At 41.9% G+C, this 15,640-nt stretch overlaps 6 protein-coding genes across 6 annotated transcripts; 2 read left to right on the forward strand and 4 right to left on the reverse strand.

The window, feature by feature from the left end:
* Positions 1–349: 349 nt before the first annotated feature.
* Positions 350–2,476, reverse strand: SAMD00019534_030280 (hypothetical protein; the record flags this gene model as incomplete). Its single annotated transcript, XM_012901161.1, has 1 exon — positions 350–2,476. The coding sequence occupies one exon, from the start codon at positions 2,474–2,476 to the stop codon at positions 350–352; it is 2,127 nt and encodes a 708-aa protein (XP_012756615.1).
* An 853-nt stretch (positions 2,477–3,329) lies between these two features.
* SAMD00019534_030290 (hypothetical protein) lies at positions 3,330–5,609 on the reverse strand (the record flags this gene model as incomplete). The annotated part of the gene is made up of 1 exon (XM_012901162.1): positions 3,330–5,609. A coding segment is annotated over one exon (2,280 nt), but the record flags the coding sequence as incomplete, so codon positions are not given.
* A 245-nt stretch (positions 5,610–5,854) lies between these two features.
* SAMD00019534_030300 (hypothetical protein) lies at positions 5,855–7,901 on the reverse strand (the record flags this gene model as incomplete). The annotated part of the gene is made up of 2 exons (XM_012901163.1): positions 5,855–5,964; positions 6,050–7,901. The coding sequence occupies 2 exons, from the start codon at positions 7,899–7,901 to the stop codon at positions 5,855–5,857; spliced, it is 1,962 nt and encodes a 653-aa protein (XP_012756617.1).
* Positions 7,902–8,629: 728 nt separating this feature from the next.
* SAMD00019534_030310 (hypothetical protein) lies at positions 8,630–9,083 on the forward strand (the record flags this gene model as incomplete). Its single annotated transcript, XM_012901164.1, has 2 exons — positions 8,630–8,706; positions 8,894–9,083. The coding sequence occupies 2 exons, from the start codon at positions 8,630–8,632 to the stop codon at positions 9,081–9,083; spliced, it is 267 nt and encodes an 88-aa protein (XP_012756618.1).
* A 279-nt stretch (positions 9,084–9,362) lies between these two features.
* Positions 9,363–10,681, reverse strand: SAMD00019534_030320 (hypothetical protein; the record flags this gene model as incomplete). The annotated part of the gene is made up of 2 exons (XM_012901165.1): positions 9,363–9,371; positions 9,455–10,681. The coding sequence occupies 2 exons, from the start codon at positions 10,679–10,681 to the stop codon at positions 9,363–9,365; spliced, it is 1,236 nt and encodes a 411-aa protein (XP_012756619.1).
* A 2,331-nt stretch (positions 10,682–13,012) lies between these two features.
* On the forward strand, positions 13,013–14,934 carry SAMD00019534_030330 (hypothetical protein; the record flags this gene model as incomplete). Its single annotated transcript, XM_012901166.1, has 2 exons — positions 13,013–14,747; positions 14,828–14,934. The coding sequence occupies 2 exons, from the start codon at positions 13,013–13,015 to the stop codon at positions 14,932–14,934; spliced, it is 1,842 nt and encodes a 613-aa protein (XP_012756620.1).
* Positions 14,935–15,640: the final 706 nt, after the last annotated feature.

A 15,640-nucleotide genomic window follows, 5' to 3' on the forward strand; every position in this document is an offset into this window, starting at 1 on the left:
TGTTTAAGTACTTGTGATAGTTCAGTTGTGTGGGACATGATTGATTGATTGATTGTTTGTTAGATTGGTTGAATGTAGAATCGTAGTTTGATCAAATGATCACCAATCACATGACACCATTGTCCTCTCCAAACTTTCACCCTCATTTCGCTATTACCAAAACCCTTGCCCTCATTTAGACCTGACCCAAACTCTCGTTCTCATCATGATGTCGAATGGATGTATATTTAGTATTGTTGTGGAAGTATGATGCTCTGTTCTGTTCTCTTTCTCATGACTTGGATATTATGATTGGGTATCTTGGATATCTGACCATGCTCCAAACATTGTCGAAGGAGTACAAGAATGTTTAGTGTTGGTGTCGCTTGACTCTCTTGTCTGTCTTTTCTTGTCTGTCTCGAAGATAATTGGTCCAAACATTATGACTGAAATTGTCGATGGTCCGTTGTTCCATTCGTTCCATGACGTATCTAATACATTGCTCCGCATAGCAGATATCCTGAGCAACCATCTTCTCGAGAAGGAATACCCTGAGAATTGCCATGGTTACATGTGTTGTAACGACTGCAGACGGTTCTGGATGGGCATTCTCGATCAGATCTAGAATGAATGCCAACACATCAACTCGATCCAGAATCAAACATTTCATATCCGAGGTTTTACATATCAAATCCCTTGAGAGCTTCTCACGGTTGATGACAATATCCTGATACCATTTTGAGAGGATGATCTTGATCATTGGTAGGTTGCATTGGTCGCATGCTCCTTTGAGCGTATCCTGTTTCTCCTTGATAGTCGGTTCTTGCAATGCAATCAATGTATCCAAGATGCTCACGTCCAAACCTCCAACTGCCCGCCATATTGTAAATCTTGCTCCACAGCCAATGAGGTATTCACAGATTGAGTAGTGGCCATGAGCAAAGGCCACAGAGAGGAGCTGTGACATCAATTCCGAGTCTGTTCGAATATCAACAAATACAGGGTATGATGTTTCAAGCAAGCGAATAGAATCCATTAAACCAAGTTCACATGCTGATGTGAAGATCTGGAATGTAAGTTCCCAGTCCAACTCTGCCGCTTGGGCTTGTGAGAGAAGATAGCTGACCACTTCAACACTATGGTCTTGTGTAGGCTTGAATCTGATGTACTTGAGGGCATGGATGGGTAGTCTTTTGATCTGTCGCGGATCTAAATCTTGGGCACGTTCAGAGATGATGTCAAAGTCCATGTTTAAGCCGGCTTTGTTAATTTCGCGCTGTATTATTGATTGAATTGCCAGACTTTTGTCAATATCTTTGTCGACCAAGCAGTATCTTATCTCATCTCTGATTGAATAGACCTTTGACATAATATCATCTTCGTCTGGTGAGAATAAATCATATGTAAAGTTATCAAAGAATGCTTGAAGTATGTCTGGTTCAGCCATTGAAGCAAAGTGATTGAGCACATCCACTTCATCGCCCTCGTACATGTTATGATCATGCAGGTATTTCAGTATGTCCAGAGATGCTGGAAGCATATAGTCCATCCTAAGATCATCATGAACCAATGAATGGCCGTCTAGACCACCATCGGGTCTATCCAACAACTGATGACCAATCTCAACCATCTCCAATGTGCCAAAGGTACATATTGTTGCCAGTCCAAGTACTTTTGATTTGGGTGTCTTGCCGAGTCCGATGAAGTAATGGATGAACTCTACCAAATGTGGACGATCAGTCTGGCGAACATTCATGAAGATGCCCTGTGTGATGTATGAGGCGATTTGAGGTTCATTAAATTCCTTCATGACGACATACAGGTCGAGGATCATGATGCCAACGTCGGTGAGCACCTCCTGTCTTCCAGGAGATCGGTCTGCAGTGCGTTTTAGTTGACGTCCATACAACTCGAGAAGTTCAAACAGGAAGTTGACTTTGTGCCTCAGCCTCTCTAGGTCGAGTTTGATCCACATTTGATTGTTGTTGATGTTGTCGTAGAGGTAGAAGCTGTTTGAACCAAATATATTGTTGCAATAATCGAAGAGTTGAATATCATTGAATGGAGCACACTCGATATATTGACGTGCCAACTCCATGTCGGTACACCTCAGTATCATTGTGAATGGTTCAATCAATAAACATTTGATTGCTTGAGCAGGCGTGATCGAGGTGTCCTTCTTGTAGTGATGTGCGATATACCTGATGAGTATCTCAAGTGTTGATGCCATATCGCTCATGTCTGTGTCTGCGTTGAATTTATACATCTCTCTTGTCGTTTGGCCAATCAAATGATTCCTTCGTCGTATTCTTTTGTCCATGCTCTGTTTGGTCTCTCGTGATAGGAGATAACCAAACAATGACGAACGGCCATTGTCAAGTGCCATCATGAGATAATCGTCGACATTGTTGGTGCCTTTGATACGTAGATACTCTTTAGCTTGAGCCCAGAACAACTTGAAGGCTTCTAGGTGTCCATTCTTTGCTGCCGACTCCATCAATGCTAGATGATGATAAAGCATGAGGTATCTGTTTGTGTCATATACATGTTTGAACACAATGAATGGCATCGAATCCATCAACAGCAACAAGCCGTCAATAGACCAACTCATCCTGTGACCTCGAAGCAATCGTTCTAGAAATACATAGTTATGTTTGTTTGATAACATTCGATATGGATCATTGAGTTGATCATACTTGAGCATTGAATACCTCATGTGTATTTGTCTGCCCGAGTCCACAATCCTTTTGAACAATGTCCTGTTGCACAACACACCAACAATGACACTGTCATGTCTCTGTTTGTGTTGATCATCATTATTACATGTATCACTACAGTCACACTTTGGCAACAACTGCTGAAGTACTTGTGATATGTTCACCTGGTCAGTACTCTGTGACATTGTTATTGTATATATATGTTGTTGTATTTGTTGTTGTCAAGGTTGAATGATCCATTCGTGAAACTTCCAACATTTTCAACCCTCGCCCTCGCCATTGCCCTTGCCCTCGCCCTCACACAAACGATTGATGTTTTAATCAAGTATGTTTAGTGTTGGTGCTTGTTCTTTGTCTCTTGACACTTGTAGTCCTCTGATCTGATTGTCTGTCTTTATCACGACCATTAAATATCTTGATCCAAACATTGGCACTTGTGAATCTCTTGATTGTCAGTTGTGGCAACCCTTCCAGGAGGTACCGTATGCATTGCGCTCCGCCAAACATATGGTAGTAGCCATCATAGTAATCGTCCTTTCTTGCTACAATCTGATTGAGAAGATATTCCTTTGCAGAGTGCAGAGTGTTTGGAGTCTTGGCCGTGGCGGAACGAGTCTTGGACGACAGGATATTATTGTTTGAGTCTAATCGAGAACAATCGACAATCATCTCTGTAATGCTTGCCAACACATCCACACGATCCAGTGTCATACATTTAAAGGCCTTCTGTACCAATATATCTCGATCGAGTTTGATATCTTTAGACCATCTCCTGTAAACCATCTTGATCAATGATGAGTCGGGGTTGGAGCAGAGAGAGTGTATCACGACTTCCTTCTCCGACTGGGTGAGAGTGGTCTGCTGTTGGTCAAGCAACATATCCAACAACATGATGCTATTGTTATCAAAAATTATGATCCTCTTCCACATGAACCATTTGAGTCTTGCGCCACAACCCACGAGGTATTGGAATATTGAGTATTGACCATGATTGTAGGCCGCAAGAAGTAGATTTGCCATAACATCTGAGTCTGATCGAATATCCTTAAAGACTTGATTGGACGACGAGTCGAGAAGGTGAACGTACTCTATCAATCCATATGTGCAGGCTGACTCCATGAGTCCCTCTGCGAAATGCTTGTTGAGGATGATGTCGGATGCCCTGGAGAGAATTGAGATGATCACGGATGGGTCCACTTTACAAACTTCTTCATTAGGATAGTATTCAAAGCTCCTTAATTTGTCGTCAGAGAGGGATTGGACCTGTTGCAGTGTAGACAGATATGCTTGAACAGTTACGATCTTAAAGTCAGCATTTCGATTTGCTTTGGCCAGCTCAGCCTGGATGATTGATTGGATCGATATACATGTGTCTACGCTGTGGTTTTCCAAAGCTTCCATGATTTCATCCTGATACACTCTAAGATCATCAGCAGTATAGGTTTGATTATCAATCAATAATGTTGGGAATGTTGAGAACAGTTTCCTAAGTTGGTCTGGATCGCCCAATGAAGCAAAGTGAACGATTACTGGCCAGGTGCGCATTGTATACAGGTTGTGCTGAACGAGGTACTCCAGTATCTCCACTGACTTTGGGAATGAATCATCGTTGCTCAGATCCTTCCCGTCCAAAGATCTTCCTACGATGTCCATCGCAAGTTTGACCATCTCCAATGTGCCATAAGTGCTTATCGCTGTGAGTCCATCAAAAAGTTGATGGGTGGTCATGTCACGAGAGATGAAGTACTGAACGAACTTGGCTAACTCTGATTGGTTGGCATCCTGGCGAACATTCATAAAGATTCGTCGTATGACTATCCACGTGTCGTAGTTCTGTGTCAATGCGGAGAAGATGTCGAGCAGCATCACGCCAACGTCGTTGAGCACTTCTCTGCAGGCTGGCCATTCAACAACAGTGCGTGTGGCAGGGCGTTTATGGAGTTCCAAAAGATCAAAGATGAAGTCGACCTTGCGTCCCAACTGCTCGGGATCGATGGGTATCCCCTTGAGGTCATCATAGTTAAGCAATTCCAGGTTGAAGCTATTGGTCAGCTCCTCATCATTAAATGGGAAGTATTTGATTGATAGTCGTGCTAGATCCATGTCCTGGCAGAGCAGCACCAACATGAATTGACAATCACCCAACAAACGCGTGATCACATATTGTCCTTGAGTAAGCTTCTTGTAGTGTGTCTCGATGTATATGACCAATGTCTTGAGTATTGCTGCCATCTCTCGCCAATCATCGGGGGAACGTAGGCCTATGTTTGGAGGAATGATATTGGACCAATTGGTCAACCTACGATCCATGCTTTGCTTCGTCTCGCGTGCCAAAAGATGATCAAACACCGCCTGTCTGTTGTTATGAAGAGCCAGAATGAGATGGTCATCTGAGGAGGATTGATACGAGTGTTGCGGACCGGGTGGGAAGTCTTGAACCTGCGCCTCAAAGATCTTGAACATATCCAGTCGTCCATATTTGGCAGCTGTCGACATCAATACCCGATGATAATAGAGCATGATGTATCTGTTTGAGTCATAGACATGCTTGAACACAGCGAATGGCATCAACTCGATGAGCAACATCAATCCTTGTATTGACCACGATATACTGTTGTTGCCACAGCGGAGTAGTCGCTCAACCAACACATAGTGACGTTTCAATCTCAACAAATCGTCGGCTCTGTTGAGCTGATCATACTTGAGAGTTGAATATCTCCAATATATAGGTCTGCCCACATTGATTATCCTTCTTAACAATGTCCTGTTGCGCAACACCTCAATAATGATGCTGTCATGTCTATGTTTGTTTGTGTTGTTGTTGTTACAAGTGTCGCTACAATCACACTTTGGTAGTAACTTTACAAGTACTTGTGATAAGTCTGTAGTAGTACTACTACTAGTATCTGTCATAGTGTTGATTGTTATATCTGTATGTTGTTGTATCTGTTGACCACAATGTTGAATGAACAAACAAATCATCCCTTGCTTCACTTCAACCCCTCACCCTAACCCTTACCCTCGCCCTCGCCCTCACACAAGGATGGATTGAATGATTGATCAACGTGATCAAGTATGTTTAGTGTCGATGCTTATTCTTTGTCTCTTGACTCTTGTCCTCCTCTGATCTGATGTCGCATGTCGCTCTTGCTCACTACCTATAAATATCTTGATCCACACATTGGAACTGGTGTATCTCTTGATGGTCTGTGGTGGCAATCCTTCCAGAAGGTACCGTATGCATTGTACTGCTCCAAGCATATCTTTGCTTTTTGTTATAATAGAGTTGAGTAGATGATCCTTTACCAATGGTAGTGTGTTTGGTTCTCTGGCCGTGGCTGAACGAGTCTTACGCGACATGTTGTTGTTTGATTCGGATCGAGAACAATCGACTATCATCTCTGTAATGCATGCCAACACATCAACACGATCCAGTTTCTTACATTTAAAGGCCTTCTCTACCAATGTCTCTCTATTGAGTTTGATATCTTTAGACCATCTCGTGTAGACCATCCTGATCAATGATGAGTTGGGGTTGGAGCAGAGAAAGTACATCGCTTTTTCTTTCTCCGACTGGGTCAGAGGTGTCTGTTGTTGTTCAAACAATACATCCAACATGCCATCGCTATTCACCTCCTTCCACATGTTTTTTTTGAGACTTGCGCCACAACCAACGAGGTATTGGCAGATTGATATATGTCCATAGTTGTAGGCCGCAAGAAGCAGCGTAGCCATTGTCCCTGAGTTTGATCGTAGCTCGACAAAGACCTTGCTGGACGAGTCGAGAAGGTGAACACACTCGGTCAAACCATGAGTGCATGCAGCCTCCATGAGGGATTCTGTGAGATCACTCTCGAAGTCCAAGGCCGATGCCTTGGAAAGTAGATAGCTGATCACGGATGGGTCCACTTTCCAAATATCTGGAGGTGTGATTGTAATTCTGTTCAAAGTGTCGTCTGGGAGTGATTGAACCTGTGGCAATGTCATCTGATGTACACGCATTGTGACGATATCAAAGGTATCATTTCGTTGTGCTTTGACCAGCTCATCCTGGATGACTGATTGAATGGCAAAACATGTGTCAATGTTGTGATTGTCAAAGATATCCATGATATCATCCTCCAACTTCGAAAGGTCGTCTCCACGAGGTAATATTGTTGGAAATGTTGAGAGCAGCTTCCGTAGTTCATCAGGATCGCACATTGAGGCAAAGTGAATGATTGCCTGCGAGTTGGCCATTTGGTGCATGCCATGCTCAACGAGGTACTCCAGTGTCTCCACCGACTTTGGGAATATATCATAGCAACTTAAATCCATGACCCAAGTTCTACCTGCAATGTCCAGAGCAATCTTGACCATGTCCAATGTGCCGGTTGCATATATCTCAATGATGGCCCGACGAATATCATCGGTTTTCATGTCACGTGAGAAGAAGAATTGAATGAACTTGACCATCTCTGATTGGTTGGCATCCTGGCGAACATTCTTAAAGATTTGACGTGCGATGGCCAACCCGAAATTGTGGTTATTCTTGGTCCTAATCGTGTAGATATCGAGCATCATCACTCCAATTTCCGTGAGCACCTCTCTGCAAGCTGGCCATTGATCAATGACACGTGTGAACCGACATTTATAGAGTTGCAGGACCTCGAATATGAAGTCGACCTTGGGGCCAAGGTCCTCTGGACTGAGGGGAGGAATCTGTTCATGATTGCTATGCCTGGTTATATCGTCGCAATGTTTGCTCAGTTGATGAGCATCGAATTCGATATACTTGTAACATTGTCGGGCCAGCTCCATGTCCTGGCATTTGAGCACCAACGTGAATTGAACATCTTGATCAAACAATCGACCAAACACACGTAGAGCATGTTGAAGCTTCTTATAATGTGTCTCGATATGCTTAATCAAAGCCTTCATTATCGCTGCCATCTCTCGCCAATCATCTGGGGTACGTTGACTGATGGTCATAATAATGTGATAGCTCCAAATGTATTCCATCCTTTTGTCCATTCTGTCTTTCGTATCGAACGACAGCAGATATTCAAACAATGACTGTCTGTTGTTATGAAGAGCCAGAACGAAATAGTCATCCTTGGAGTTTGAGTATGAGCGAGTGCGTTTATCCTCTGGTGGGAAGTCTTGAGCCATCGCCTCCAAGATCTTGAACAAGTCCAGTCGTCCATATTTGGCAGCGGCAACCATCAATTCCCGATGATAATAGAGCATGATGTATCTGTTTGAGTCATAGACATGCTTGAACACAATGAATGGCATCAGCTTGATGAGTAGCGTCAAGCTTTCTTCTGACCATGATATGCTGTTGTTGTTGCCACAGCGGAGTAGCCGTTCGACAAACACATAGTGACGATCATTCAATCTCAACAAATCGTCGGCTCTGTTGAGCTGATCATACTTGAGAGTTGAATATCTCAATATATAGGTCTGCCCACATTGATTATCCTTCTTAACAATGTCCTGTTGCGCAACACCTCAATAATGATGCTGTCATGTCTATGTTTGTTTGTGTTGTTGTTGTTACAAGTGTCGCTACAATCACACTTTGGTAGTAACTTTACAAGTACTTGTGATAACTCTGTAACAGTACTACAACTAGTATCTGTCATTGCGTTGATTGTTATATCTGTATGTTGTTGTATCTGTTGACCACAATGTTGAATGAACAAACAATCAACACTTGCTTCATTTCAACCCAAACCCTACCCTTGCCCTCACACCACATACCCTCGCACAAATACCCTCGAATAAAGACTACAAACTGATTGGTAACAACCAGATCATATATATGGAGTACCTGTACTTTGTCGCTTGTCACTTTGTTTGGTTTGGATATCCACATCTAGTATTCTGTCTTGAATCCGGCCCATAAGATACTTGATCCAAACATTGTCACTTGAGTATTGCTTAATGGTATGTTGTGGCATTCCTTCCAGGAGGTACCGAATACATCGTTCTCCATTACACCTATCTCTGTGGATGGCCCTGCCAAGTATGTATTCTTTGGCCAACCATGTACGCTTCTCATTTCCTACCTTTCGATTCTTTACATTTACATACTTGACGATCAACTCTACAATGAATGCCAATATATCAACATGATCCAATTCCAAACAGTCACTCGCGCAGGTTATCAACCTCTTTTTGTCAATCATGATATCATGTGAACATCTCGATAGTATGATCTTGGCCAATGGTAGATTGAGTTTGTCTAAAGCTCCATACAATACATCTTCCTTCTCATTGTTTGTTGGTGATTGCATTGCGATCAATGTATCCAAGATTGTCACATCCTCACCTCCAACCCACGTCCATGTTAAAGAATCAAAGATTGCTCCACGTCCTATCAGATACTGGCAGATTGAGTAGTGGCCCTCCATGAAGGCATTGTGAAGCATGGCTGATGGAGTATTCAGAACAAATAGATGACTTTGTGAAAGTGCCATTTGGACTGACTCGTCCAATCCAAGTGAACAAGCCAGATAAAGTATGCTGGAGGACAGAAGATCGTAGTAGTATGCGACGTTGGCCTTTGAAATGAGATAACTGACCACTGTTGGATCCACTTCCCAATAGGGATCCAGAGTATTAAATTTGATGTTCTTTAGAGCTCTGATAGGGAGTAATTGAACATGTTGCAACGTCAAATCATCCATTCTATATGTGATATTATCAAATTGAAAATCATTGTTTGCTTTGTCAAGCTCTGTCTGAATGATTGATCGAATAACGATTGATACATCCAAGTCGGTAAGGCAGGAGAATACTTGAAGGATTGCGGATCTGTCCAACTCTACGTCTAGCAAACCTGGATATCTGGCAAAGAAAGTCTTGAGCATGTCTGGATTGCCCATCTTTGAAAAGTGAGCAAGCATTGCCATATTGTCCATCGTGTACATGTTATGTTCCAGTATGTACTCCAACATCTCCAATGACTTTGGAAAGACTCTGTTCAATCTAATATGATCCACCTTGAGTCCATACTCTAACACCAATAACTCGTGAACAATCTTGAGCATCTCAACAGTGCCAAAGGCACATATTGTATCCAGTGTAAGTATAAGTCCTTGGATCTTCTTGTTGTTGAGCGAGAGGAGGTATCGAATGAATTGCTTCAAATGTAATGGATCACATGACGGACGAACATTCGTGAAGATGCTCTTTCTGATAATGGAGTGAAGTGCAGGCTGTGAATCTGGTGACATGATGGCATAGACATTTAGGATCATCACACCAACCTCGGTGAGCACCTCCTTGCATGCTGGGAACAGTGTGTGAGTCGGTATGATGACAGGTCGGTCATATAGGATCATCAGTTCAAAGAGGAAGTCCACTCCACGTTTGAGCTGCTCTTGGTCAATCTTCTTCTTGATATCGGTATAAAGTATATTTTCCCAGTTGTGATAGCCAAGTATGTTGCTGCAATGTTTGAATAACTGACTCTGATCGAACGGGGCATACTTGATTGCCTGTCGAGCCAACTCAATGTCCTCGCATTCCAATATCATTGAGAATGGATCCTTCAACATTGCTCTGATCACATGATGAGGTCGAATCGGTGTGATCTGGTTGTTGACGTAGTATGTCTCTGTGTACTTGATCAGTTTCTTGATTATGGCTGCCAATTCAATGCGTTCGTTAAGTGTGCGCCGCCGACTGGTCGTTGAAAGTTGGTTGTAATGATGGGCAACTGGATCCTTAACCCGGTGGCTCATCGTGTCATAGGTCTCGAGCGCAAGTAGATGTTCAAACATTGATAGTTTACAACTATATAGCGCATACATTAGATGGTCATTGTACTTGTCTGGCGAGGGAATTGCTAGTGGGTAGTCTTTGGACTGTGCCTCAAACACCTTGTACACATCAAGTCGGCCAGCACTTGCAGCTGTTGCGATCAATGTTGGATGATGGTACAGCATGTTGTATCTGTTGGTGTCATAGACATGTTTGAATACAACGAATGGCATCAACCGGATCAACTCAATGATGGCATCTTGAGACCAATACATTCTATTGATGTTGTTGCTACATCGGAGTAATCGTTCAATCAACACATAGTGATGTTGTTTGGACAACAACAATGCATGTGCATCATTGAGTTGATCATATTTGAAGGTTCTATGCCTCCAGTATGTTGGTCTGCCCAACCTGACAATCCTCCTTAACAATGTCCTGTTATGCAACACCTCAACAATGACACTGTCATGTCTATATTTGTCAATGTTATTGTTGTTGTAGCATGAGCCTCGACAGTCACACTTTGGTAACAACTGTTGAAGTACAAGATACATATCATTGGTATCTGACATTGATTATATGTATGTTGTTGTATCTGTAGGCTACAAATAAAGAATGATCAAATAACATAACCCTTCACTCTTTTCATTCATTAGTTAATGATGTTTGGAGATGACGAAGTTCGTTCTTTTTTGTTTCCACACTTGGTCTAGTCGTCAGACGACGTGATTGATTGTAGTCTATCTTGATCACGACCATGAAGATACTTGACCCAAGCATTGACACTAGAGTACTTCTTGATGCCCTGTGATGACAGTCCGTTCATTAGGTATCGAACGCACTGTTCAGAGCACATCGTTAATCGATAAGTAGGCTCTTTGATTGCACGACTTAGAAGGTACTCCTTCACCAATGACACATCGTTGGTACCAATGAAGGGAAATGTAATGTGGTAGTCTTGTGGTGGACACTTGGCAATCAACTCTGTTATGACCATCCATCAACTCATCAACTAGATTACTTTCCATATGATATAAAGCCACCCTGACCAGTTCTTCTAGGTTATGTTCAATATCATTGATATTCCATCTGGAAAGTACATGTTTGATCATTGTTAAGTTGGGATACAAGTTGGTGACAACCAATTTAAATACAATATTCTTCTCCTGGTTGGTAGGTGCTTGCATTGTGATCAGAGTATCCAACTTCACTACAAATTATCCGCTGTGAAACTTAACTTATGTTTTTGGGAGTCTTAATGAGTGTGAGTGTGTTTGAATGTGATCATTCATCATCACTCAAACATATATATAATCAAACATATAATGTTGTTATTGACGTTTGTTGATGATCAATGTGTGTTGCAGTCATTGTAACACGATCGCCTGGTTGACTTGAGCAGTGTGGGGTGGTTCGCACTGCTCATGTCAACCAGGCGAGTAGAGTTGCACCGTCATGATTTGAAATGCGACCAGGAGTTACTTTATATTTTCGAAAGTGCATGCTCTTGTCTCAACCTACAAATGATCGACCAAGTACTCTATGAGTTGACTAGTGACTTCAGAATCAACTACAAGATATTTGTGGACTGCGCTATCAAATGTTTGAATGAGGATCGAGTCGATGTGTTGGCATTATCACAGAGTTTATAGCCAAGGGCGACCAGCAACAATAATCATCAACCGAGTCTGACTTGAATCATTATATGGCTAAGATCAAGGAGGAGATCCTTGTGGATGTAATCAAACTAAAGTCATTGCACTCTGAGCAATGTATTAGATACCTCTTGGAAGGATTGCCACAACAGACCATCAACAAGTACTCAATCGACAATGTCTGGATCAAGTATCTACTTCAATAATATTCAAGACTGATGATGTATCATTATTACCACCAATAACTATGACAATAATACTAAATAATTATAATATAATACACAATCACAAAAGATGATTGTTTGTGTTGGCCCAGGAAAGTGTAATACTGTATCATCATCAACATTATTAGTGGTCCATTCCACATTTTGGGTTTAAAATCATTTGATACCTAACATACTTCCAAACAAATACAACCACAAACAGATACATACAGTATACACACATACATATATATATATATATATAATATATATAACTATGACACGGACAATCACCTCTGATGACTTGTCACAAGTACTGAGGACATTACTTCCCAAGTGTGACTGTCGTGGAACATGCAACAACATCATCAACAAAATGAATGATGGTGAACACAAACATCGACATGACTGTGTCATTGTTGAGGTGTTGTGCAACAGGACACTACTCAAAAGGATTGTGAGCGTGGGCAGACCAAGATACTTGAAGCATAGACGATATAAATATGATCAACTCAATGATGTTGGAATATGTATGGCAAACAGCTACTATTATGTGTTTGTTGAACGATTGATACATAACGACACAATGTATTGGTCTCGAGATTGCTTGTGTAGTGTCATCGAGTCGATGCCCTATGTGGTGTTCAAACATATCTTTGACAACAACAGATACATGATGCTTTATAATCATCATACATTGATGATGGAAGCTGTCAGGAATGATCTGCTCGATGTGTACAAGCTGCTTGAGACTCAGGCACGAGAGCTTCCACAGGACACACCTCCATTAGATATCTACAACATCTCAGATCATCTAATGTTGGCACTCATTCAAGGTCAGGTATCAATGTTCAACTATCTCCTCTCATTAGAGACGCAACAATCAATGTCCAACAGGATTCAAAGTGAGAGGTACTTCTTTAATGTTTCACGAGTAGTACCCTCTTTCCATACCAACAATAACCAGAAGGCGGCGATGTCATCAATACTCAAGACACTGATCGGATACATTGAGAGGCACTACTCCAATGACACATCAATCACTCCATTTCAAGCATTCCGTGTGTTGTTGAAGGATGCACATCCATTCGGGCTGATACTTATGTGTCAGGACATTGAGTTGGCAGAGATGGCAATCAAGTACGTGGCATTAGATGGCAAACAACTTGGCATATATTGCAATGCTATATTTGATCATTGCAGTAGATCAAAATATGCGCCCTACATCCCCTCAGACTACGAGTTCGATCAACAAGAGCTCAAGCACACTGTCCAGTTCCTCTTTGCACTATTGAAGTTCTATGGCCGCCATGTGGACAGCACTGAGGTACAGTTCCCAAGTTGCCGCGGGGCTCTCACCAAGTTTGGAGTTCTGCTGACAGACTTTTACGTGATCTTGTCCTCACAGTACGCCTCACCACCACTCCGGTCATACATAAGGAGGGGCATCTTTGACAACATCCACCAAGATTGCAGTGATTATCATGAACAATTCATTGATTTCTACCTCAATCAATCAAATGGACGTCATCAAACGTTGATTGATTTCAACGCTATATGTACATATGGCACGAAGGATATGGTTACAATAGGCTATGATTGGATTTGTAAGCACTTCGACCATAATATATATTTGCACAAAGCTTATCCCAAGTCATTGGAGATACTAGAGTTCCTCGTTGACAAAAATTGGTACCACTTGGACCAGATGGCAATGCTAGTTCACTTTATATCAATGGCCGATCCAGACATGCTCAAGGCATTCTTGACTGAATATGATATCAATCCATTGTTTACCACTGATGATGATGGTGATCTCCACATTGATGGTCTCATTGATTCGGTGGGACCCACGGAGTTCCACCCCATTGACAAATGTGCAATCATTCAATCAATCATCCAGACAGAGTTTGATCGGCAACGCTGCCCCAAGATCTTTGACATCATCTCACACCGCATAGAGGAGATGACACTGCAACTCTATCAAACATTCTCTAAAGATGGACTGATTAGGATAAGGTTTGACTCTCCCGAGACATTCCTGGCGGACCCAGCTGTAGCCAGGTATCTTCTATCTCAAGTCGTAGCAGACTTTGATACTGCCATTGTTGAAAATGCCATGAAGTCGGCATGTGCTTTGGGCTTGATGGAGTGTGTCCATTTGCTCGATTCACCCAGTAAGGTCTTTAGCGACATTCGATCATGGGAGGGCACAATGTCAGCTCTGCTTCATCATGCGTTTATAAATGGCCATCACTCAATCTGTCACTACCTCATTGGCTGTGGCGCAAGGTTTGGCGGTATGACATTCCAATGGGTAGGAACAATGGACGTGGCTACATTGGATACTTTGATTGACATGCTAGAGATGACCAACAAGGATAAATGTCAAGTGTTTGGCTATTCATGCCTTCATCTCAACTTACCATTGATCAAGAGTATTCTCTTGAGATGGACTCGAGATATCATACTCAAAGACTGGGATTTTAAAGGTTACGCCTTCGAATGTTTGAAACAGGATCGAGTCGATATGTTGGAATGCTTCTCAGAGTTGATGGTCAAGTGTCATCATTCACAACAGTCATCAAACACATCAAACGATCAAACCTCCTCGACCGATCCTGATATAAATCATTTGGAAGTGGTCAAGGCTCAGCTACTAGATGATGCAATCAAAAGAATTTCTTATCACTCTGAAAGCTGTCTCAGATACCTCCTGGAAGGATTGCCACAACAGACCATCAACAATTACTACATCAACAATGTCTGGATCAAGAAAATTGTTCAAAATATTATTAGTAAAGACTGATTACAATATCAAATATATTTGTACATAACAACATCACAATCATTTGGATTGAGAATCCATGTAAGAGTGAGAGCAAGGGTAAGGGCAAGGGATGAAAAACCAACTAAAGTTGGAAACATTCACTTCTCATCCCTCTTTAAACATCAACAAACAGATACATAATAGACAAACATATATGTATGTTTAGACCACACACATAAACAATGGCAATGACACAGACAACCACCTCTGATGACTTGTCACAAGTACTGAGGACATCACTTCCCAAGTGTGACTGTCGTGGAACATGCAACAACAACATCAATAAACATCGACATGACAGTGTCATTGTTGAGGTGTTGTGCAACAGGACACTACTCAAAAGGATTGTGAGCGTGGGCCGATCAAGATTCTTGAAGGATAGACGATATAAATATGATCAACTCAGTGATGTAAGAATATGTATGAACAACAGATTCGATTATGTGTTTGTTGAACGATTGATACGCAACGACACAATGTATTGGTCTCATGATTGCTTGG

This window comes from Acytostelium subglobosum (assembly GCF_000787575.1).
Source record: "Acytostelium subglobosum LB1 DNA, scaffold: scaffold5, whole genome shotgun sequence".
Classification (NCBI taxonomy): Eukaryota; Evosea; class Eumycetozoa; order Acytosteliales; family Acytosteliaceae; genus Acytostelium; species Acytostelium subglobosum.